Source organism: Lates calcarifer, linkage group LG13 (assembly GCF_001640805.2).
Source record: "Lates calcarifer isolate ASB-BC8 linkage group LG13, TLL_Latcal_v3, whole genome shotgun sequence".
Taxonomy (NCBI): Eukaryota; Metazoa; Chordata; class Actinopteri; family Centropomidae; genus Lates; species Lates calcarifer.
The window spans coordinates 19,755,881-19,779,122 of record NC_066845.1 but is presented as its reverse complement, the minus strand read 5'-3'; the positions used below and the strand labels follow the sequence as shown (position 1 = coordinate 19,779,122).

General features: G+C 42.1%; 1 protein-coding gene across 2 annotated transcripts; it reads right to left on the bottom strand.

Moving 5' to 3' along the window:
• Positions 1-9: 9 nt before the first annotated feature.
• Positions 10-22,649, bottom strand: atp2a2a (ATPase sarcoplasmic/endoplasmic reticulum Ca2+ transporting 2a). Of its 2 annotated transcripts, XM_018668504.2 has the most exons (21): positions 22,097-22,647; positions 20,897-20,914; positions 20,722-20,804; positions 18,003-18,107; positions 16,770-16,908; positions 10,346-10,426; positions 9,374-9,459; positions 8,745-9,209; positions 7,003-7,091; positions 6,680-6,782; positions 5,942-6,073; positions 5,724-5,843; positions 5,397-5,615; positions 4,942-5,277; positions 4,584-4,804; positions 4,248-4,450; positions 4,054-4,139; positions 3,836-3,969; positions 3,606-3,723; positions 2,668-2,788; positions 10-736 (listed from the first exon to the last, which is right to left on the bottom strand). In XM_018668504.2, exons 1-21 carry the CDS (start codon positions 22,212-22,214, stop codon positions 723-725), a joined length of 2,991 nt encoding a protein of 996 aa, XP_018524020.1. In that variant the 5' UTR covers positions 22,215-22,647; the 3' UTR covers positions 10-722. The 2 variants fall into 2 exon arrangements, with proteins under 2 accessions (XP_018524020.1, XP_018524019.1); XM_018668503.2 differs by having other exon boundaries at positions 10-2,788; positions 22,097-22,649.
• Between the last annotated feature and the right edge of the window lie 593 nt (positions 22,650-23,242).

Below are 23,242 nucleotides of genomic sequence, written 5' to 3'. Positions count from 1 at the left end.
GTAAACTCATAATGTATGACAGTTTTATTTACCTGAAACCAAAGTTCATGTGATACATTGTACAATCATCTCTGAAAATACAGTACAGCAGTTTGGCAAAAAAATGCCAATTGAGGGACTGCCTGCCGTTCTCATGGTAAAACGTATGCATCACCGCACGTCTGCCTTCCCAGATATGGCAAAATCTGCTCCAAACATGTCGCACATCTCAGTGCAAAGCAAAAAAAAAAAAAAAAGAGTCTGTTTGGTTTTTAAATATCCCATAAAAGTATTTCCTTAGGAAAAATGAACTGTGTTTTTGAGCTTATTTAACATTTGTACTATTTGACGAATGTCTATTCTATTTACCAATACTATACATTGTCTATTACACAAGTCTGGTAAAACAGATGGCTGATTGAGCGGACATGCACCATGGAATAATGTACAATTTACTGTACACAGTACTAAGATCTTAGTCTAAAAAGATTGGCATGAGAATTGTATCATTACCTAAGGCTCTTCATGCAGGAGAATGGAAGGACTGATGAGGTGGGATTGGCTAGTTTTCATCAGACATTTATTATGGCCATTCTATAAAAAGGATGTATGAACTTTATGAGCCCCTGTCTTTGTATTATTTAACTGACATGCAGCTCTTGTAAGATGTGCGGCCCAAAACACACATGCACAACACAAAACAAAACCAAAGTTTCTGGAAGTAATTTAGAGTACAGGTGGGCTTACTTGGCCTTTGCTGCAAAGGAAAAGGAGAGAGAGGAAGAATCAAATCAATGGACACAAGAATCACAGGCCAAAGTAAAAGCATGTGAGAGGCAAGCAATTTAAAATCATCAATACTTCTTTTCATAAACAGACCAATACAGGCTATGGGCAAGCAGAGTATTAGGACCAAAGACGAATGCAATTAAAAAAACTGTTAGTTGCCAAAACATGCTGCCAGTCTACAATCAAAAATAACCAGCACCAGTGACACTGTGCTAGTTTAAAATGCAAAAAGCTCATATTTCTACTCAGCGTGTACCTGGCACTTGGTGACACTGAAGGCATTTCAAAACAAACACCTACATTCTCTCCTCTTTTGTACCATTTCAACCATGTGTTTAAAACTGCTAGTCCTATCAAAAATATGACAAGCTGTTATTGCTGCCATTTTTATATGAGCAACAACAGACTGATGAGCTGTGTGTGCGACCACATGAAGATGCCATAATGCTAGTAGTTGGCATGCAGGTCAAAGTGTACTCACTCTGTAGGTAAACAGGTGGAAGGCATTGGAAGAAACAAATGTTAGCTTTAAAACAAAAAGAATCTAAGCACTCACAGGCCTGGTATTATTGGAGCAGGCATGCAGAAAGGCTAAGACCACTCTTAAGTAAACTAGTGTGACGATATGGAGCATTTTGACAGCAACAACAACATCAACAAAAAAAATCTATACAGAGATTCTACTTTGTGTGCTATGTACAGATATACAGACTCTCAGATGACCGGTCGTGCTTTAGCCTCTCAGAGGTCTCAGTTTCCATTAAACTGTCCATGTTGTGCTCAGCTGATAAGACTAACAGCTTCTTGGTGCCATTTTATATATTCAGGTACAGTATGTGCACATTTTACATACATTATAAAGATTACTGTCATTACGATGCAAAATTAAGACTGAAAGTTGAGACTGAAGCTCAAAAATGAAACTTAAGAAAGAAAATGACAAATGTGTTCTCTTCAAGTAAACAAATTTAACAACAGGCTGTATCAAAAAATGCTCTGAATCACACTGGTAACAAGTCTCTGTCCCCTCTTCCCTCCAACAACAGAGAAAAGAAAAATATATTAAACATTAAATTGTGTGTGAGGGCTTTGTCTCTACTGCAAAACAAATTAGTGCTTACCTCAACACTTCAACTGAAGATCTATGGTTGTTAAGACAGATGGGTAGTAATGGTGGTATTAACAGCATTGAGGTAGCTGTGCTCTGCCTAATGCAGAAAATAATGAACGAACAAGATGCACGGAGCTCAAAAATGACTATAGAGATTCATGCTAGGGCAAAATATATTCATGTCTTTGCCCCAGAATTAGTATTGTACTATACGGTCCTCACAATTACATCCTCCTCACACCCAGCAATCTTGTCCCAAAAACCCCTCCCAAAAATTACAAAATATTAATTATTATAAAATAGTGTAAATTCTCTGTACAGCTCAACACACAGCTCCAACATGGTGGGCATCTCTAACTGTTCAACAGGGGATCAAAAAAGAGTAAAGCGTGATGGTAAAATAAGAATAAAACATATGGACATAATGTCAGTCAAAGTCATTAAGTATGACTAAACCTCCTCGCCCAAAAATATGTATCGGTGAAAATATCCTAAATACAAAAGATCTGACAGCAGACAGGCTGTCAGGTGCAAGTGTTGACTGTAGGTTGTTCCAAGTTAATGTAACTGTGTTAGATGTGTGTGTTAATGTCCACTTCACACTGGTGCACAGGAGGGGGGTTGGTGTACTGGAGTCAGTCAGGGCCACAACATGGCAGACACATTAGTGTCAGTGCTGTAGATCCACAGCACCAGAGGCAGGGAGATAGCCACGAAGGGCCAGGAGATGCCCTCGGCACATGCAGACAGAGAGCAGCCTTTGCCGGCCGGCTTCTCCAGCTGTTTACCAAATTCCAAGTAGTTTCTGGCCAAAAACTTTAGCAGCTCGTCCAGCAGGATGACTGGCAGGGAGATCTTCAGCACCATCATCCACTGGGTCGTATCCAGAGGGGTTATCTGGAAGATGACCTGGAAGACACCGTGACAATGAGTTGTGCAGGAACATATAGATGCATAGCATCTAATGGACTAGTAGTAAAAGGAATAGTGTCATGCTCATGTCTGTACAGTACATATGAAGTGACAGCCAGGATATGGTTAGCTTAGCTTAGCATACAGACTGTAAACAGGGGGAAACACCTAGCCTGACTCTGTCTTAAGGTAACAAAATCCACCTACCAGCCTGTAAAGCTCACTGATCAACATGTTATGTGTGTTTTTTCTTTTAGACAGAGCTAAGCTGTCACCCTGTTTCCAGTCTCTATGCTAAGCCTACCATCTGCTAACTCTAGCTTCATATTCACCATACAGGTGATATTAGTATTCTCATCCAACTCCCAGCAAGAAAGCAAATAACTGATGTCTCAAAATATCAGACTGTTTCTTCAAGACGTGTATCATATACTGTGATCAGAATCATCTCAAGTTCAGCTCCAGCCAGGGACATTTGTTGCAGGTCATAACCTCCCCTCTCTCTATATATTCCAGTCTAATGAAGGCAAAATATCTTTAGGTAAATGTTATGACAAAAAGGAAGAAGATGAAGTGATGACAATTCAGTCTGCAAAATTCAGAATGTGTTAGATAAAGCCATATGTATGTGAATTTAAAATTCAAGTAATCTTCCTTTATTTTCAGCAGTAGTTTCATGTCTGTAGTGAAGCTTTACAACCACACAGGGGCAGAAAAAAAAAAACATAACTCCAGCTGGGTCGTCAAGCAGCCAGCTCCTGTCTGAGTTTTGTTTTTAAATCCCATCAGTCATAATTCAATCATCTCAACTCACAGGCAGAGGTTCCACATAGAGGATGAGGAAGTGGAGGGACATGGATAGGCAGATGGCTCCCAGCAGCCAAATGTTCTCCCAGGGAGGCATCCGCAGCAGGGACTGGTTCTCTGACAGACTGGACAGAAAAGATAATACAGGTGCTGATTCAATTATACAGTTTGCCCTCCATCTTCTGAGTGCAAGCAATCCTTTCAGGAGAGCGTTTCCACTTTCTGAAAGGCTCTTACCTGTTCAGAGCATTGCACATCTCAATGGTGACGAGCACAGACAGGGCCATGGTCATGGGGTAGGGTGACTCGAACACGTGGCAGTCCAGGCCATCAAACTCTGGGTTGTCTGGGCCGCACTGGAGGAAGTGGCTCTGTGGAGAGGAAGGCGGGGGAGTGAGGGGGAGGCAGAGAGCTGAGGGGAGGTGAAGGGAAGTTTCTCAGACAGGCAGACCTACCAGCTGATACAGAGTAACTTGAGGTCCATCATCAGATAATATAAACCACCAGGCAGCAGCTCCCACTGTGGCTGCACCCACATATCCTGGGATAGATACACAGATACAAAATAAATATCAAACACAGATCACCTTAACAAACAACTTTATTACATTTATCAAACTGCATCAAAGACTCTTCTATTACCACTAACCTCCAATGGCTAAGTATCTGAAGAAGAGCCAGCCAGAGATGAGGGGCTCCTTAGCGTTGCGGGGAGGCTTCTCCATGATGTCCAGATCTGGAGGGTTGAAGCCGAGGGCGGTGGCAGGGAGGCCATCTGTCACCAAGTTGACCCAGAGAAGCTGAACTGGGATCAGAGCCTCAGGGAAACCCAGTGCAGCGGTAAGAAAGATGCTTTCAGGAGAGATGATTCCAATTAGACACACTGTAACAAGTCACCTTATCAATCTATTAAATTCCATCCTCCTACACGGTAAGCACCAAAATAAATACAATTCTATCGTTATCTGTTCCTGAGGGGACTCACCAAACGACCTCTCCTACATTGGAGGAGATAAGGTATCTGATGAACTGCTTCATGTTATTGTAAATAGCTCTGCCTTCTTCAACGGCGGCCACGATAGAAGAGAAGTTGTCATCGGCGAGGACCATCTCAGAGGCTGACTTGGCCACGGCAGTGCCAGAGCCCATAGCGATGCCAATCTCTGCCTTCTTCAAAGCAGGGGCATCGTTCACTCCATCACCTGTCTGTAGACAACACTTACATTATGCGTGCACAGTCCTTTTGTTCTGAAACATCAGCAAATCAACAAAATGTACCTGATGTTTACAAGTCTAAAAGTGCCTGAAAACTTCCCTGCAGACTCAGCTTTTAGATTTCATACCATAGCCGTGATCTCATCAAATCCTTGCAGGAACTCAACGATCTTGGACTTGTGGGAAGGCTCGACGCGGGCGAAACAGCGAGCGTGAGTCACAGCCTCCCGCTGGGTGTACGGTGAGAGTTCATCAAACTCTCGTCCAGTGAAGGCCATGCGCTCGATGTCATCCTCCTCAGTCAGGATGCCAATGCGGCGGCAGATAGCAACAGCTGTGCCCTTGTTGTCCCCGGTGATCATGATGACGCGGATGCCGGCCTGGCGGCACAGCTTGATAGAGGCAGCCACCTCTTGTCTGGGAGGGTCCAGCATGCCGACACAGCCGACAAAGGTCAGGTCGGACTGGACGCAATGAGACAAAGACATGACTGAATGTTTGAAGAAATTAAGTAGATTCCAAAATACAGTAAATCTGATTTAGACATCCAAACATCTCTAACAGAAATTTAGAGAAAATTCACCTCATACTCTGAGAATCTGGCAGTGTCAGACAGTATCATGTCCTCCATTTTGGGTGGACTGTCTCGTGTGGCCAGGGCCAGGCACCTTAGGGTGTCACGACCTGTCCCGTACTCACGGATCACAGACATGATCTTTTCTTTGATACCTTTGCTGAGGGGAACTTTGCTGTTTCCAACCCTGACATGAGTGCATCTCTCAATGACTCCCTCTGGGGCGCCCTGTGGGGTGGAACAGAGGGATAAAATATTCATAACATGGTTAAAGTTTGTCAGGCATCAGAAGCAATGCTATCAACAAGTCCTCAGCACAGGTTCCTTTCAGTATACCTTAACAAACATCTTGCCCATGGAAGAACGAGACTTGTTGGGGGTGCAGTAGACAGACATGGACTTCCTGTCTCTGGAGAACTCGAGGGTGAACTCCTTCCTCATCAGCTGCTTGATCACCTGATCAGACAGAAGGACAGTGGCCAGTGAGAGAATGTGCTGAGTAGGAGCAGTAGAAATGTGCAGTGTGAGCAGGTGAGGGAACTGGTGTCACTCACTGAGTTGCAGGCGTTAGCTCTGTCAATCTTGGACAAGTTGTGGACTTCAGTGTCGAAGACGTTCATCTTCTCCACCAGGCAGGTCAGAGCAGTCTCTGTGGCCTCACCGACCTTCTCATACACACACTTCACCTGAGACATCAGAAATGCTCTTTTTCATATTTCTCCCTCTTCAAATGTTACACACCACTGGATATATTTTAGTTTTAGTTAGTTTAGTTTAATCACCAGACTTTTTACAACTAAACCACAGAATAAATAATGAATGATGATTTTGGTTTGGCTTTTTGTTTTATATTGAAAAGGCTGCAGAACAGAACACTTAGAGGCTATGTTGTACTCGGTATTTAGCATCATGATTGAAATTCAGTCTTGACCTCATATTCACATGTGGCAGTATTTTTGTTTACACCTAAGATTTATCCACTGGCATTTTGATGCACATGATGTATCTGCATTAATATTAGTAAAGAGCTTTTTTTATTTAGAAGTATTTATGTATGTATCTAGGTATGTACATTTGAATGTAATTATTTGGGTAAGGTGTATGTGTGTGTATGTGCGTGGATGTGATTGTGTATATAAACATATGAGTGTATTTAATTATGTATATATATCTGGCTGGCTACACTAATTTCATGTACCGCCAACATTAATTACTGAGTGATTAATCTATTACATTTTTTCATTATTGATTTATTTTTGTTACATATTATTAGAAGCAGGCAGGGTTCAGACCTCATTGAAGTCCAGGGAGGAGTCATTACATAGGGCACAGATGGTGGCTAGTTCAACAAGGGCATCATACTGGGAACTCTTCACCGGTTTACCATCCTTGTACCTGAGGACAAAGCACACAGTAGTCTGCAAGTGTGTGCCACTTAATATAACAACAGAAACACTCTCAAATTCTCCCTTCTGCCAGTCTCCATCTGGTGCCTGCAAGTTTAATTATCATCTTTGTTTTAAAAAACAATTTGCGTACAATTAAAATCAATCAATGAGATATTTCAGCTTTCACCTGAATTTGCCTGTAACACAGTCAGCTGTAAAGTACTCACACGTCTCCCTCAGGTGCATAGGTAGAACCTGTGATGGTGAACTCTGACAGAGAGCAGCTGTCACCTTCGGCTTTGTTGATAATGAACATCTGGAGATCAAAAGAACACATGGGACAAAAACAATTTTTTTTAAACAAGTTTTTTGTATTTCAGCAGACATCATTTAATTTTGTATCAGTGCTTGAATCAGCTGCTACTGTCTTTACTGACACAGCAGGTGGCAGCAGAAGCCACAGAAATCCCAGGTGGACCTGTGTGACAACTCTTTTCACACAGTAAATTAGCCTGCAGTGTTACACAGTGTGTCTCTGTGAGGGCCCGGCTGGGTGGCCCGCTGCCTAACGTGAAAAAAGGGTGTTTAGTTTCTCTCTGTAAGTAAACAGAGGAGACTGCCAGGGAGCCTGAGTAAAGACAGAAGCAGTGCCCGTAAGAAAGAAGCTGCAGTGCCAGGCCCACTCCCACAGGGAGCTTTCATCCTGACACACACACACACACACACACACACACACACACACACACACACACACACACACACACACACACACACACACACACACACACACACACACACACACACACACACACACACACACACACACACACACACACACACACACACACACACACACAGTATACACAGGGCTAGGCAGGCATTGGTTATATCAGAACATGGGTTATGCCAGTCAAACCAGCAGCCAATCATTAAATCCTGGTACTGCAATTCTCTGATAAGAGCAAACTGGCCCTCTGAAATAGTTAAGGAACTATATTGAAAAATAAACAAACCTCTCAAAACTGATCATGGTCAGTAACTTGGGGATTGGGTCAGGTAAGGAAGACAGGAGGCAAAACTCAGTGCAGAAGACAAGAGGTAATTGTAGTATAATTGTACACTACATGGGCTTTCATTCTTTTAGCCATTAGCTTGTTCTGTATTCATTTTCGTCAAAATATGTTCTGTAGGAGTAAGTATGTAGGTGAAATAAATGCATGAATCTTTCATAATTAACTTAATTCATTTAAAAAGTATTTTTTTATTACAAGACAGGTGTGTAAATACAGTTAACACACCTCTTTAAAAGTTCTTCTTCCTACATGTCCTGAGTGCAAATGTTTTCTCTTTTCCCTAGTTTAATATATGACACACTGAGTCATAAGGCTATTTCATCATGGCCAGTACAACATGCAACATCCAAACAAAGCAGAGACTCAAACAACTGTTTGATAAAAACTATAAATTAACGCCACAGGTCTAATTCTGGCAATGCAAGAGTTCTGAGAAAACACTGAGCAGGCAACAAAAGAGGATGTCTTCTTAATGTGGGGCCAAGCAGCACCGGGGTGCCACTCACAGAGAGAGAGAGAGAGAGAGAGAGGAAGAGAGAGAGGAACTACAAGCTGGCTGCTTTGCAGCTTGGTGACGCAAGGTCAGTTATGCAACAGCAGCATTGCAAGTCATCCAACAGTTCAACGTAGATTAGAGGAGCGGCAGCATGCTGCCTTCCTTCTTCAATAGCTGGGATACCTGATCATAAGGAACGCTCCACTCTCTCTGTTTGCACTGACAGTATTAGCATTTTAGCTGACAAATGTATTGAAAGTGACTTACGCAGCCACAGTCTCTCTAACTGCTGTCACCTTATCCAAACAACAGGCAGCGACAATAAAGATGACAAAGCACTGACTACCAAACTGCTCAGCAGTGCACCAAGAGTCTGTGTGTGTATGTGTGCAAGACTCACTCTGCAGACAGACATCTGATTGGTGGTCAGGGTTCCAGTCTTGTCAGAGCAGATGACAGAGGTGCAACCCAGGGTCTCTACAGATGGCAGGCTGCGGACAATGGCGTTCTTCTTGGCCATGCGGCGAGTGCCCAAGGCCAGGCAGGTGGTGATGACAGCAGGTAGACCCTCAGGGATGGCAGCCACAGCCAGAGCCACAGCGATCTTGAAGTAGTAGACTGCCCCACGGATCCAGGAGCCTCCATGGACGGGGTCGTTGAAGTGTCCGATATTGATGATCCACACGGCGATGCAGATAAGGGAGATGACCTTGGACAGCTGCTCACCAAACTCATCCAGCTTCTGCTGCAGGGGCGTCTTCTCCTGCTCCGTGGCTGCCATCTCGTCACGGATCTTACCGATCTCTGTGTTAACACCAGTGGCCACGACCACACCCACGGCCTTCCCAGCTGCAATGTTGGTACCCTGAAATAACAAGAATATACATGTTGGCTCAAGTACATCTGATAACATCTAACATCTTCAAAGAATAACAGGAGCAAGTTTTTCCAGGAAGTGGAGAGAAACTAAACAAACAACAAGTTGAAGGACAACAGGATGTATGATAATTGCAACACAGTTAAGCTTACAGAGAAGAGCATGTTCTTCTTGTCCTGATTGACAGCACGTGGGTCGGGCACAGGGTCGGTATGTTTGATGACAGAGACAGATTCACCTACAAAGACAACACAGAGTATCAGGTTAAAATCAGTTTGCATTAGTCGCAGATGATTTTGAGAACAAAGCAAAGCCAATTATCTCTACAGAGAGATCTATGGTGCTGATCATTCATGTTGCTTCACTGATCTTTCACATGCTCATGAATGTACATCTCTGGGCTAATGCTGCAGCCACTTCAAATGATCTTGTTCATCTAGCCATTCTGGATTGATCCATTAATCTTGGATGAGGCTATCCTGGATAACCATGTGCTCTTATTTTGAAAGAAAGCATCAGTGCAGAGTTAAAAGCTGGGTAATGTATTTTTTCAAAAAACATAACTATAAAATAAAACCACACTGAGGGCCCAAACAGAACAGACTGAACTCAGTGCGTACCATCTTTAATCCATGGGGTTCATAGCAGCAAAGGCTAGATTTTAAATTTAGGAAGGGAGTGGCCACATCTGAAAACAACTTTAAGGTATACAGTATTAAAAGGGCTAGGTTTTTATTTTATCTATTGAAAATAGTGAGCAGTGTGATTTGTCCATTGCCTCAAGTGTGAGATAGCTGACAATGAAATATTTGGATAAGCTTTAAACCTAGGTTATTTTCTATTTAATACTAAATAGCAGGCATAAATTTAAAGCCAAAGATTTGCATATGAGCAGTGAAATGTACAATGGCACAGTTTTGAGGCTGTGCTAAAGGTTAGTATGCAATAAAAATAATAATTAGAAAAAAACAGTCTCAATGTAGAATTTTGTACATATGTCATAGTTGTAGAGCTAACAAATCAACACAATTTTTCAGTCAAATCTATTTTAAAATACCCATATTATCAGGAGATAATTGCACAGGAAAATAATTGATGGATGTGAATCAGCAGAAATGTCTTACCGGTCAGAATGGACTGGTCTACCCTCAAGGTTGTTGATTTAATTGAACAGATACGGATGTCAGCAGGTACCTTGTCTCCAACTATCACCAAACAGATTCACAATTAGAGAGAAAACACATCAAAACATCAAGAACATAACACAACACCAAGTCGAAATACAACAAAATGATTTAAATTATTTGAAATTAAGTCTGTGACTAAAAACTCATGAGCAGATTAAACTGGTCTCTTTCCAGCTGTATAATGTACAGTACAATGCTGCATGTGAGTGCACAGGCGAAATGAAGATTTAACAGATGAGATGATGTCTATTTTCTGCAGACAGTAACTCAGCATTAGTGCAAACTAAACTGATGAAACACAGCTCATTACTGGATGGTTGCTGTGCCACACAACAGCAGAGTGGTGCTGCCACTGCTGTTGGGAAAGAGCAGGAGAGTGAAAGAAAGAGGAGGAAATGAAGGACTTGTGAGCCATAAAAGGCCTGTCTCAAAGGAAAAGGCCAATTTGGGTACATCGAAATTGCAGTGACCCAATTCAGCTTCCTAATGGTACATAAAGGCGATGGAAACTGGGGAAATGGCTCAGGCTATGGCACAGTTCCGTGGGCGTAGTCTACATATAGGCCTATTTAGTTAAAAATGCAAATTGTGTCAGATTGTTACAAAAGAGCCAACAAAGATCATGGTATTTTTAGAACCCAGTCCCCTCACAAGCCTGCCAAATATCTAAGAATCTAACAAAACATCAAGACAAAGGTGAAGTGAAAACTCAAACTCTAGGAAAAAAAAAAAACTGCAAATGAGCAGAAAAAGATTTGATAAAACCTCCCAATGTCAAGATTCCCATTTGAGGGAACACATATGGTAATCCAAAACCCCCCATGCCCTTGAGGGAAGGGAGGGGAAAATAGCAATGGGACCAACAATACATGCAACCAAAAATGGAAAAAGCATCTCAATATGTTCCCCAATGTGCTGATCAGGTTTAAATGTGGCCCTATGATGGCAGCTGTTTCCTCATCATTGCCACAGCACAGGAAGAGACAAGGGGACAAAGACTGGGTTCCAGCTCCTCCTCCTCCTCATCACCTCAAAGTCTCTTACAGTCTACACACTTGGGAAAAAAGTCATCATCATACTGTCTCACCTTACTATTCCATTAACGGGTAGATGTCACACATTTCCAGATTAATGTACAGCCCTGTTACGGTTATGTGTATTTCAACACTCTTGCTCCATGAGTGTTGACTTCTCACTATGATACACGACCCTGGGAGAAGTTGGATGATCGTCAACTCATTTGATGTCCTGACAGTGGTGCCAGAAACCCTGATCTGTCAGCAGGCACTGGCCAATCAAGACACACAGTGACAGCTTTTCTGAGAAGGACTAATGTTGTACTCAGCTGCATCTTTAAACCATCTGAACCTGGAACAATGGGAACAGTGGAAGCTTTACTTCTGAGAAGGCCACGTAACCTGGCTCTCAAACGGAGCAATGTGGGCCTAGGGTCATTTAGATACAAACTAAGACTACAGGTGGCTTCCAGGTGGTATGGATCAATAATCTTACTGCACATTGAAGATAGGAAGCCATTTCATAGCAACTCTTAACTTAAGAGAAACAATCCCATCCCTTTAATAAATTAAAAGGATAACCCTTAGCTGCACCACAGGAACAAAAAGTGAAATGTTTTCCTTAGAAGCCAAAAAGCTTTACAATTACATCCTGGATGGTTGTGTAATACTTCCTGTGCTAAGTCATTACTTTTGAAGAAATACAACCTCTAAAAGAGTGCTGAGCCAAGAAACAAGGCCAGAGGGAGCTTCTAGCAGTGGTGCTTGCTGATGTTCTCATATAAAGAAACCAGTGCTAAGTGTTAAAACTGTGTGAAACACTGGAATTGTCCTGAAGGTTGTGTTAAACTGCAGACCTGCTCTGATGACGTGTGTGTATATCATCTGTCCCTTTGTGTCAACATCCTACTTGGTAGCAGTCCAAGCATCTCCTCAGGCATGACCACTTTTTCACCTTTGTGCTTGCCAACAGGTCATACAGCCCACAAATTTTACAGTGACAAAAGCTCAGCCCTTGTGATAAATTGCACCCAGTATGACTTCCAAAGGTGCCTTATAAACATATCTTTCAGCAGCAGGCAAGACAGCGACTGGACCAGTGCAGTCAGCTTTGACTGGCACCTGCCTCTGCCGTGCGTTAGGAGACGGAGTGTGGTTCGGCGGGCCAGGCTTCCTCAGGGCCAGCCAGGAGAGTACATGTGCTGATGGCAGCTGAACAAAAGGCTGACCTTTTGTCATGTTGAGAGGGCCATTTCAGAACGGTCAAGGGGTCAAGCATCCAGCAGCTTTCCAACACAGCTCCAACTGATTAACTCACCAACTGAGTATACCTGTGTACAATGATGCCAACACTGAATGTCCAAATGGATATGTTCTTAAAAAACAGGTCAAATATTAACCTTTTACTGTTTGCTCCTCTCTGCTCAGTGTAGATTACTTTCCTCTAACACAATCAACACACACTCAACACAATCAATCAGGAAATAAAACTGCGTATCTTGTTTTTGCAAATGAGGCTTTTACATGGGTAATAGATTACACCTTTTAATCTGTGCTACAAGTGCACTTTTGGTGTGCGTGTATAGGTTGACACTGCACATACTGACAAAAGTCAAAAGTCACAACAGAGTTTCACTGTGTTGCTAGCAAACAAGAGCAGAGTAAGTAATGTTTAGTTAGCAGTTGGCTGGTGGGAGAGATAAACCAGTATTTATCAACAGCTGACCACTTTCTTGACTTCCTGCCGTTACATCGTCACAGATGCAAACACGTGTCATCTGACTTTGAGAGTTGATCCACGACCTCAGTTATGTAAACGCCACCTCTACAGTGTCTCCCTGAGATCTCTGCTCTGCTTTTGTCTGTTATGAATCTTAAGCAGCAGCAGCAGCAGCAGCAGACTGGGTCTCCACATAGCATGCAACTGTTTCTGTTGCCATAGTAACAAAACTTGTCCCAGGACTGGGAGCAGTAAAACTCCTGTCAAAATTAACCAGGGCATCAGTAGAGCGAAGCAAAAATTACATGTATGGTAAGTGTGACACAATCAATCCTGGACTGAAAGCAATATCAAGATTTCAATTTCACCACACTGATGCACAGCCCACACATATAGGTTGCAAACAAATCAAGAATCTGAACTTTGGACCTCTGACTTTCTGGTGCCGTAGTTACAGAGAAAAACACATTGTGAAAGCAGGGAGGCGTGATAGAAAAACTGCCAGTACACTGAATATCACACAAAACATAGTAATGTATCTAATAATGTATCTAACTTGGCCATAGAAGACACTGAAGACATTAAAGTGTTAATGTGAAAACACTGATGAGCAGTTTAAGTATAGATTTTATATTGGTTTAATCAAAAGGGACAACTGCAAAGTTCAGGACAGAGAGTATGTTCCTCGCATATCTTCAGGTCAACACTTTCAGTAGTGGGCCCTCATTAAACCCCTTCTTGGGTTAAAGTCTGACCTCTCACCATCCCATCTATAGCCAGACAGCATAGCATGGATTCCCAGCAGTCAGTGCACAATGTGACATTGAGTTAACTGAGGCTGGTGCAGTGGGTCTGTGTGTTTACAAATGTGGTTTATGCTGAGCCTTACATGCATACTTGTCTAACTTTTATTTCACTGATCAGCACCTACAACCTGCATGGTTTATGTTTGAATGAAAACCTCTTTCTTTTCAATACATATGAGGTTTTTGTGTTTCTGAAGTCTGATTCTCTGGCTGGCAAGATGAGACCATTTCTCTCCATCTTGCTGACAAGTCATGAACCATTGCCAAAAGACAGTCCCTCAGTGACAACGGATGCTTGCCAGACCACATTAAATGCCACATACTATCCATGGTGTCTGGAATCTTAGTGAAGGGTGCGGGTGCTGATGGGTAAGGTCGCTGTGCATTGAACATGGTGGGGTGGGGACGGTTATCCACAAAGCGCTTCCCTATAAGGTCATCTCTCTCTAACACAATGAGAGCAGATGAGAGATCCTCCCCCGTATACTGCCCCCACACTCCACCCCACAGGAGCCCCCGTCACTACCAGACTCCACAACTTCACAGGCAGCAGAGAACAAACCCACTGAGCTCTCTTGCTCTGAGAAAAGGCCAACATTCAAACCTGCAAGCTCTCAACACTAGGCTGTAAACTGGCAGCATACAGTGAGAGTTGTCTTATAACAAGGCCTTAAAACCCACTGGAAGGAGCTGGTGAACTTCATACATTATCAGCAAATGTCATTTTTAGGGATTAGTTAAGTGGGGCAAGGTAATCCTTTATCAGATTTTGCCTATTGGCACTTGCATTTCTGGAACAAACCAAGTGAGTTTTGATGTACCACTGAATGATTTGGCTGAGCCAGATTGTTGTGAACAAGTATTTTATCAACCAGACAAGAGCAGTCAGAGGACTGCACAGGAAAGCAGACTGGACTGAGACCAGCACAGACAGCCCACCTCAGCCTTCAGTTCTTCAACTGCTTCAAGATCAGATTTGAAAACACTTAACTACAAAGATCAAACCAAGCATTCAATGATGTAGTTTAGATTTAAGTCTGAGAGATGCATTACAGAGAATATTATTTTCATCATATTAAAGAAATTTCAGTGAGCATGCAACTGTGCGGCTGATAAGTGATGAGGTGTGAGTAGGAGGCTGCATTCAAACCCACAGCGGCACCCTGACAGAGAGCAGCACAGATTGGCTGCAGGCTATTCTTCTCACGGCTGAAGTAGCCACAGAGGACTCGTCTCTGTGTCCTCTGCCTCGGCTCAGCAGCCAGCTGGCCAGCATCTGCGTCATCACACTCCTCCTCTGCATGGCAGGGGTCACTTTGGAGCTTCAGGAAAATATTATTCATAAAAAGGGGGAGCCTGACAGGAACCATTGTAAGAGATATTTGGAGGATTTGGGGGGTAAGCTCAAGCTGATGAGCTTCTCCTTACTGCAGGATAAAGCGTCCGGTTTTGCTGCCTTGCGGCTGAATCTCTGAGTAAGCCTGCTGACAGCAAAGCCTCCAGCTACCTTCATCAAGAGTTTTTGAATAACTAGGTCTCTAATATGCAAGAGGAGAGAGCATCTGACTCACAAGTTTCTCTTTAAACTCAAGCCAAATAATTAAGCTCTCCATGTTTAGCTTCTTTTGCAACTCAGAATCAAAATGTTATGATATGCCATGTCAACCAAAACCTAATTATATACAATATATAAACATATTAAAACAGAAAAAATTGTAGAATCCCTTTACAGTCCTGCTCCATTTGCCCTTGTCAAGGTTACTGAGGAGTCCTGCTGAACACTGTCCCACGTCACCCACTGTAGCAATGTTTCCCAGAGCGGGATGGGAGGGGCAAGCATGGGGTAGGACCAGACACCTGTCATCTTCACGACTGTCACTGCCTCTATAAATACAGCATTCCATAATCTAAATGGCCTATGATGGCTAAAAATAAAACCTACCACTATGCACATAAAATCTATGCATCACTTCAGTGGCTTAGGGTTAAACAGAGTATCAAGATAACACTAGTGTTTTAAGGACTCCAGCATTCCTCAACACATCCATCTCTGTTCATACCTGCCTGCAGAATTATATACGTGTCTGTGCCATGGGGGAAACAGCGCTCTTAAAAATCAAAGCTTTACATCCTCAGGATTTCAGCTGCTGAAATACGCTGACTGGACCTCAGCAGCATGAATCATTCCAGCGCTCACATACTGCATGGGGTCGACTTGGGACAGACTGTGAGGATGCAGTAGCAGCATGTTACTTGAGTTAGCTCAAACTTGCTTTGTATGAATACATATACACACATAGACCCGCGCACACACAGACCTTAAAGTGGGCCTTAATAGCGTGTGTGACACTGGGTTAATAAGGACATCTGAAAATACATTATTCTTGCAGGGTGTGTCACCTCTGCAGTGGCACTTGGGGATGGGGGAGGTTTCAACTCGAGCTTGTGCTAAATGTGTTCCATGACCATACCTGGACTCATTTGATCTGTCAACAGCAGGCTTTATCTGAGGCTCAGTCAAACACACGCAAGGAACTATCATATAACACTAGACCTCTTCTCTGATTTCCAAAAACTGCACATGGACAAACACTCTCTTTCACATGAAACACAACAAACTATTCTTGATAGAAGCTGCAGAAGCATTAAATTGCTAATTCTCTATGAATTTTAAGGTTTTTTCCCATCTGGTTCACATGATATCCAGATGTTTCCTTTGCCCGGGAGGAGTCTTTTTAGTATTTCAGTTAAGTGATGGTCTAATCTAAGCAACACATACAATAGTATAACAGTAGAATAAGGAAAGCAAGTCAACCTACCAGCAACCTCTACGATGTCACCAGGCACAATATCTCTGGCCTTGATCCTCTGCACAGTCTTCCTGTCCTGACGATACACTTTCCCCATCTCAGGCTCATACTCCTTAAGTGCCTCAATGGCATCCTCAGCATTGCGTTCCTGGTGAGATGAAATCAAGATTTAGTGCCATCATTTCTGAGTTGCTCTGAGATGAACTGATAACATCACATAAACTAATACATGACAGTTTTTGGTTCTGCCAGACAATACAGAACTAGAGCATTTTTCTTTGAAGAGGTGAAGACTATTCTAAGTAGCATTTGTTCAGGCTTCGACTGGGACATTAAGGTGTTAAGTATATGAAAATGGGAATATAAATCACATCATTTTCTGTCTCTTGCTGTTTTCCAATTTTTTTTTCACCAGCATCTTCATCAGCAAGAACACCACGTCACTCAAAACAGACTACCCACACATTTTAAAAATAAGTAAATAAGCCAGCCTCATACGAAGGGCAGATACAGGATGACAACTAATGACCTGTTTCATTAAATACATTTTCAAAAGTATTGTCTGACTTACACCCATATCCAGCTGTATCCCTAACACTAGAACACCAACCGCAAAATCTGATCACTAATGTCGGTTCTCACTGGCGACTGCGTTTCAGATTGACATGTACACTTTGCTGCCAAGTGTATCAGATTCTGTTATGTAATCAGAACTGCGTCAGAGAGGTGTTGATTCAACATTTTGGACGCTGCGGTTAACGATAATGTTGCACTAGATTAGAGTGTGTAATCAACTTGATGAGTAGTATATTTATCAGAAGACTGCAATCCAGTGTAGTCCAACACTGCATCAGTATCTCTCTTTCCATGTTGATACAGGCTCACACCGACAAGAAATAACTTCCAATACCATGCTAACCTTAGGTAATAATTTAATTTTAAAGGCTTTGAAATACATTTTACATGTTTAGATGCTGGCTTATTATCTTAAGTGTTGTTTGCACTGGTGATAACAAAGCGTGGTTTCAATTCCTTTAGAAAAGCAGGTAACATGTATGACTATTTTACAGAAAATACATCATTCAGCTACATAATGAAACGAGATTTGCTTCAACAAAACTGGGGAATTAAAACTAAAATAACAAAGCTCTGTGATTTCCAGGTATATCCCCCAGACACATGGGAGATGTGAGAGTGGGATTTAAATACAGTGACTTTCCAGGATGTAAAAGGTTACCTCACCTGCCACACACCGACGATGGCATTGGCTATAAGAATGAGTAAGATTACAAAAGGCTCCACAAAGGCTGTGATAGTTTCTTCCCCCTCCTCAAACCAGGCCAGGACCTGAAAACAATATGAGAAACAAACCATTATCTATTAAAGAGCTTTCAGAGCACAAACTACGATAATAATAAAAAAATCAGATATGCAGAACAGATATGCTGTTGAAAAATAACATCCCTGGTAGATGGGACATGCTGTACACAGTCATACATTATGCATTTTAATTAACTGGACTGGTTTTTATCTCTTAAATAGACCTTTTTATGACAGCAGTGTTTCATTCCAATAATGTGGTTGTTTAAGTGTTTGTCAACTGCCAGAAGCTTGACATCAAAGTCAGTGATTGTTAATAGCTGAGAATCATCCCACACGTCTTACATAAAACTTCATGTACTGTGGAAAAAAATCCTACCATACAACTACACCTAAATACTACATATTGTACTTGAACATAAGAACTGTAGTCGTCTTATACTAACAGTTCATTTATTCCATTCACTGTGGGTAACTGTTGCTATTCCCCTGTGGATGTTTGTAATTATTGATTTTTTTAAGTGCCGACACTGCACCGCCCATTTGTGCAGGGATGGAAGATTCTTCACAAGCATTTGATTCCCTAATGCAAACATGTCAGCCATCAAGAGGATTAACACAGTCAGACTTCTCTTGAGTGGAACTACTTAAACCTTTCCATTTCAGGGAGTAAAATTGTTGCCTATGTTATACTAAAACCTCTCAGTGCCAGCAAAAAATAACATTACAAAATTCTGACCTGGAGTCTCATATGGCTTGTTGTCCCTGAGAAAATTGTCCTAAAATTACCCTGTGTGTCACAAGCAATTAGTTAATGTCCCATAATGTAATAAAGCTGTCAACCTCAGTAAGACCTAAGTATCTGGCTGTTCTGGATGCCAAAGACTTTTTATGACATAACTAAAATGGCAAGCATAACTCTTAATAGCAGTGTCAGTATGGAAGCAAGTGCCCAACTGTACATCATAACAAACCACACCACACCAACCACGACCAAGAAATTTACACCTCTCATATCTACACTAGGTCTGCAACTAACAACTTCTTTCATTATGGTTGAACCTGTCAAATATTTTTTCAGTAAACAGATTAGTCATTCATACTATGAAATGTTGGAACAGTGAAAAATGTCCACAGTTTCACCACAAGGTGACATCTTTAAATATCTTGCTTTGTCCAACCAACAGTCTAAAACCAAATGATATTCAGTTTACTGTTGAATTACTGTTTCAATCCTAATACATAGACTAGCACACAAAGGTTAAAACACCTTTATAGTCTAGAACCTCATTAAATAATACATTTTAAGACAGGAGCTGGCTTTTAATAAATCCTCAACACCAACTGGAATCATTCAAACAGAACTACACAAAACTTCAGACTAAAAATTTAGTTGAGAGGAACTACTTCAATAGTTAGCCAATGGTTTAGTGTGTCTGATTTTGATTTGCTTCCAAATTCCTTGGGTATATATTTAAGCAGTGTAGTGGATATATTTACATTGAGGTGGGTGTGCACGTTTGTCTGATAAGAGCCCTCCCACCGAGGGGTGGGGGCCCAAATTTGGTCTTGAGTGGTGCTCTGTTCCCCTGTCAGACAGCAGCTACTGACACCTCTGTATCACCTGACTGGGCATTGCACACTACATACCAACTCACACAGATACACACAGGGGGCCTCCTTTTATCAACATGTTCTTCAGACATCTGTTAATGTAGTGTGCAGTCGTTTCCAAAAACATGAAGAAAGTAAAATCTCCAAAATTAAATCAGGCACTGCACAAAGCCAAAGATTAATTCCAGATTTAGAACTATCACAGAACAAAATGAAACATACTTATTTGGCTTCAAATTTCCATAGAAATGTGTACTCATTCGATTTAGCTTTTTGAATGGGCTTAGACACTCACTAATGATGCTATTACATAATTGCAGTCCGCTATCAAACATTTATCTGTAACACCAAAAGTCAGCTTCCTACGTGAGACCAGAGTAAGTCATTACACAGCAGCCATGCTTGACGACTCAAATGTCTTACTTGGCACCTGGTGATAGCAACTCAATGCTGCTACTGCTGTTGTCACCATTCCTCAGATGGGTTGCTGGCCTTCTCAGCTGTCTAGCTCCCTAATATGTGAGTGTAACCTCAGCCGGGTTACACAAACTGAAGACGTTCACACTTCAGCACTATGCAATGCATAAACTGTCCCCTGCCATTCACCACCCAGGGCTCAATGATAATCCTATCTGCAATTTTGACTTCACATAAAGAGGTCAGAGGTGGGAAGAGAAAGCTATTTGTAGCATGCAGTAACTTGTCCTGAGATTCTGCTAAATTTTCTGATTATATTTACATCATCTCTCATTTACTGGACACAGCATGAAGGAGGTGACAAGACAGAGGAGTAACAGTGAGAATAAAACAAATCAGCAGGTCAAGACTTGACATAAATTTGTAATCTTACAAACACAGGAAGTGGCCAAAAACCTTTAATTCAAACTCCATTCAGTGAGTTCAGAATGAAATAACTAAATTCAAGTCTACATGGTATAAAATACTACTGCAGTATGATAAATCTTGTATTCTCATCAGGAAAGGACTGTGGTGCATTCAACATATATAAATCTAGAGGTATACTTACAAAAGATATACATGCAGCCAGCAGAAGAATTCGAACAAGTAAATCTTCGAACTGTTCAAGGACAAGCTCCCATAAAGATTTCCCTGCAGAGGAAGGAGTTACTTAAAAACAATCTATCACAGAAACTTGTTGACATACAAATGACAATGACAATATCAAGGACAGTAGTGATTACCTTCTTCAGCTGGTAACTCTGTGTGTTTGTAGACGGGAAAGTCAACCCGGGAGTGGCACAGGAAACAGACGAAAAAGAAAAGGGTAGGTAAGTAGTGTGCAAATACATGTACAGTACATCCAGCCAAATAGATACATGACTCGTGGTTCCTATTTCTTGATGGGGAACTGACTCCTAGAAGAGGAGCTCAGCATGTTCTGTGACACAGGGGAGTGTTAACTTGAGAGAGCCAAATTTCAGACTTATGCAAGGTGCTGTCCACATAAAACCACCTGAATAAGCCCAGTTTCTCCTCAGATTATTCTGAGTGATGATTTAAACTGTGTTATTACTGCCCACAAGGGGAGGTTTTGTCCTGTCTTGTAATGATGTAGCGGAGGCGTGTGGATCTGCTTGACCAGTCTCAGTATAAACAAGAACCAATCGCACGGCAATTTACTAAATTAATTAATTTTGGGTTTTTTGCACAATCCTATTTGATATCAGACTTTTAGCTGTAATCATGGTATTTAAAATAATTTATTTAGGATTCATTTCACAAAAGGAAAACTCTAATCAATTCAAAGGTCAAAGTGATTTTAGCAGAGGGGGAATATCCTCAATGACCTCCCAGGTGATATTAATATAAAACAGCTGTTGAGACCTGGTACAAGAGAGATTAACTTAGCTGGATAAAGTTACTCCAATGATCCCGTGGCCAGTGTTCAGTGTCAAATGCCGCCTGGATCTCCAGGCACATGTGCTGCTGTGTTGCACTTTTGCTCTGAAGAACATCCAGCAAGGTTGCTGTGTTCAACAATGTCACCGTCGTTTACAACCACCGACAACAATGTAACAATGAGGTTATGTTTAACAATGTTATCACTGCCCACAGTGTTACTCTGATGCAATGTTACACACTGATACAATGTTCAGAATTCAGAATACCTAACAATGTCCCCATGTTCAACAATGCTACAATGTCCTCTAAGTAGTCATTAATCTGTGACTGTGTAAGAGATGGGAAACCCTCGAGGTCACCAGTGATGACGTCAGCCAAATCACTTTATGGAGCCGGCCGGCTGATGATGTTGACGACTTTTACCCCATTTACTGAATACTGTTCTCACACTGCCCATGTTACAATGACAAGACATTTTTGAACCGTGTCTCATTCACAGCAGCGGCGTTTGTGGTGGTCTATGGTTTAAATTGTCGTACCGTTTAGGCCCCATTTCTCCCTCTGTCGTTTCACCTCGTCCAGCGAAAGTCCTGTGCTTTCATTGACGCAGAAATAACTGTAAACTTCTTCCACACTCTTCGTGTGAGCGTTCTCCATGGCGGACGGACGGACGGCTCCTTCCCACACAGCTTTACCCAAAATACTGCCGTATGGTACCTTCTGGCACTTCAAAACTGTCAATACTTTCAAAGGAATAAGGACTTTGCCAATTGAGAGCTGTGCATTCACCTTCGGGTAGCTATCGAAAGCTATTGACCGCGATCTAACGTGTCCCCCTGGCCACTGTTAAGATTCTTAACGCGAATTACGGAAAAAATGTTGGAGTGAGCCAAATTCCTCTTCCCTGTCTGGATGAAGATTACTCTGAGCGCCCTCTTATCTCCGGAAATGGTAGGAAAGTGTCTGCAGCAGTGCCCTGTGATGAGGACTGCATTCACCCGGTAGAGTCCTTCTGTGTGCTACCGTGCCGTGCTCTGCCTCACCGTGGCGCAGCTCTCTGTGGCTCCACACGGTGCTGACAGTCTGGTTTTATTAAAGCGCCTCACTGCTGCCCCTCTTCCCTGCGCTGCATGTGGACTAATGCCATTGGATGAACGGTGTCAGCTACGTTCAAACTAGGGAGACATGAAAAAAACTCAGGAAGTAACCAGGAAATGGAACGCCTGAGCACACACTCGTATATCCCGCAGAAATCTTGTGGTTTCTGTTCAATGTAAACTAACACGAGGGTTAGTTTGTGTGTGTGATGGGTTTTTATTAAAATGATTACCTATGACGTAGTGTGCACGTTGACAGAGAGAAGAAGAACAGCTTACTATTTTATTAAATCGCCCCGCTCAAAGATATCTCGTGTAGACCTACGTCCGTGATGCTAGAGAACCAATGTTAGACATATATGTTAGACACATTAAACACTTGTCAGGGTGGTGTTGCACATAGTGCACTGAACATACAACCTGCCTGTATAGACCACTTTACTCAATTCCCTCAGATTAAGGCATCCCATCAGAGAAGTCCCATGTCTTATTGTATTACTACCTCATTTACACTTGACTAGGAGGCCCTGTTTTTCTTTGGCAGGAATGAGTAAAGAACAAAAAGGTGGGCCGTAGATCAATGTCTGA

Bases quoted from the DNA above. Each gene is read 5' to 3' on its own strand.
- atp2a2a (XM_018668503.2), bottom strand. From the start codon at position 22,214: ATGGAGAACGCTCACACGAAGAGTGTGGAAGAAGTTTACAGTTATTTC. The intron at 9,210-9,373 runs GTAAGCTTAACT...TTGTTATTTCAG, and splicing joins AGAAGAACATGCTCTTCTCT to GGTACCAACATTGCAGCTGG. The intron at 7,092-8,744 runs GTGAGTCTTGCA...TTTGATCTCCAG, and splicing joins ATCAGATGTCTGTCTGCAGA to ATGTTCATTATCAACAAAGC.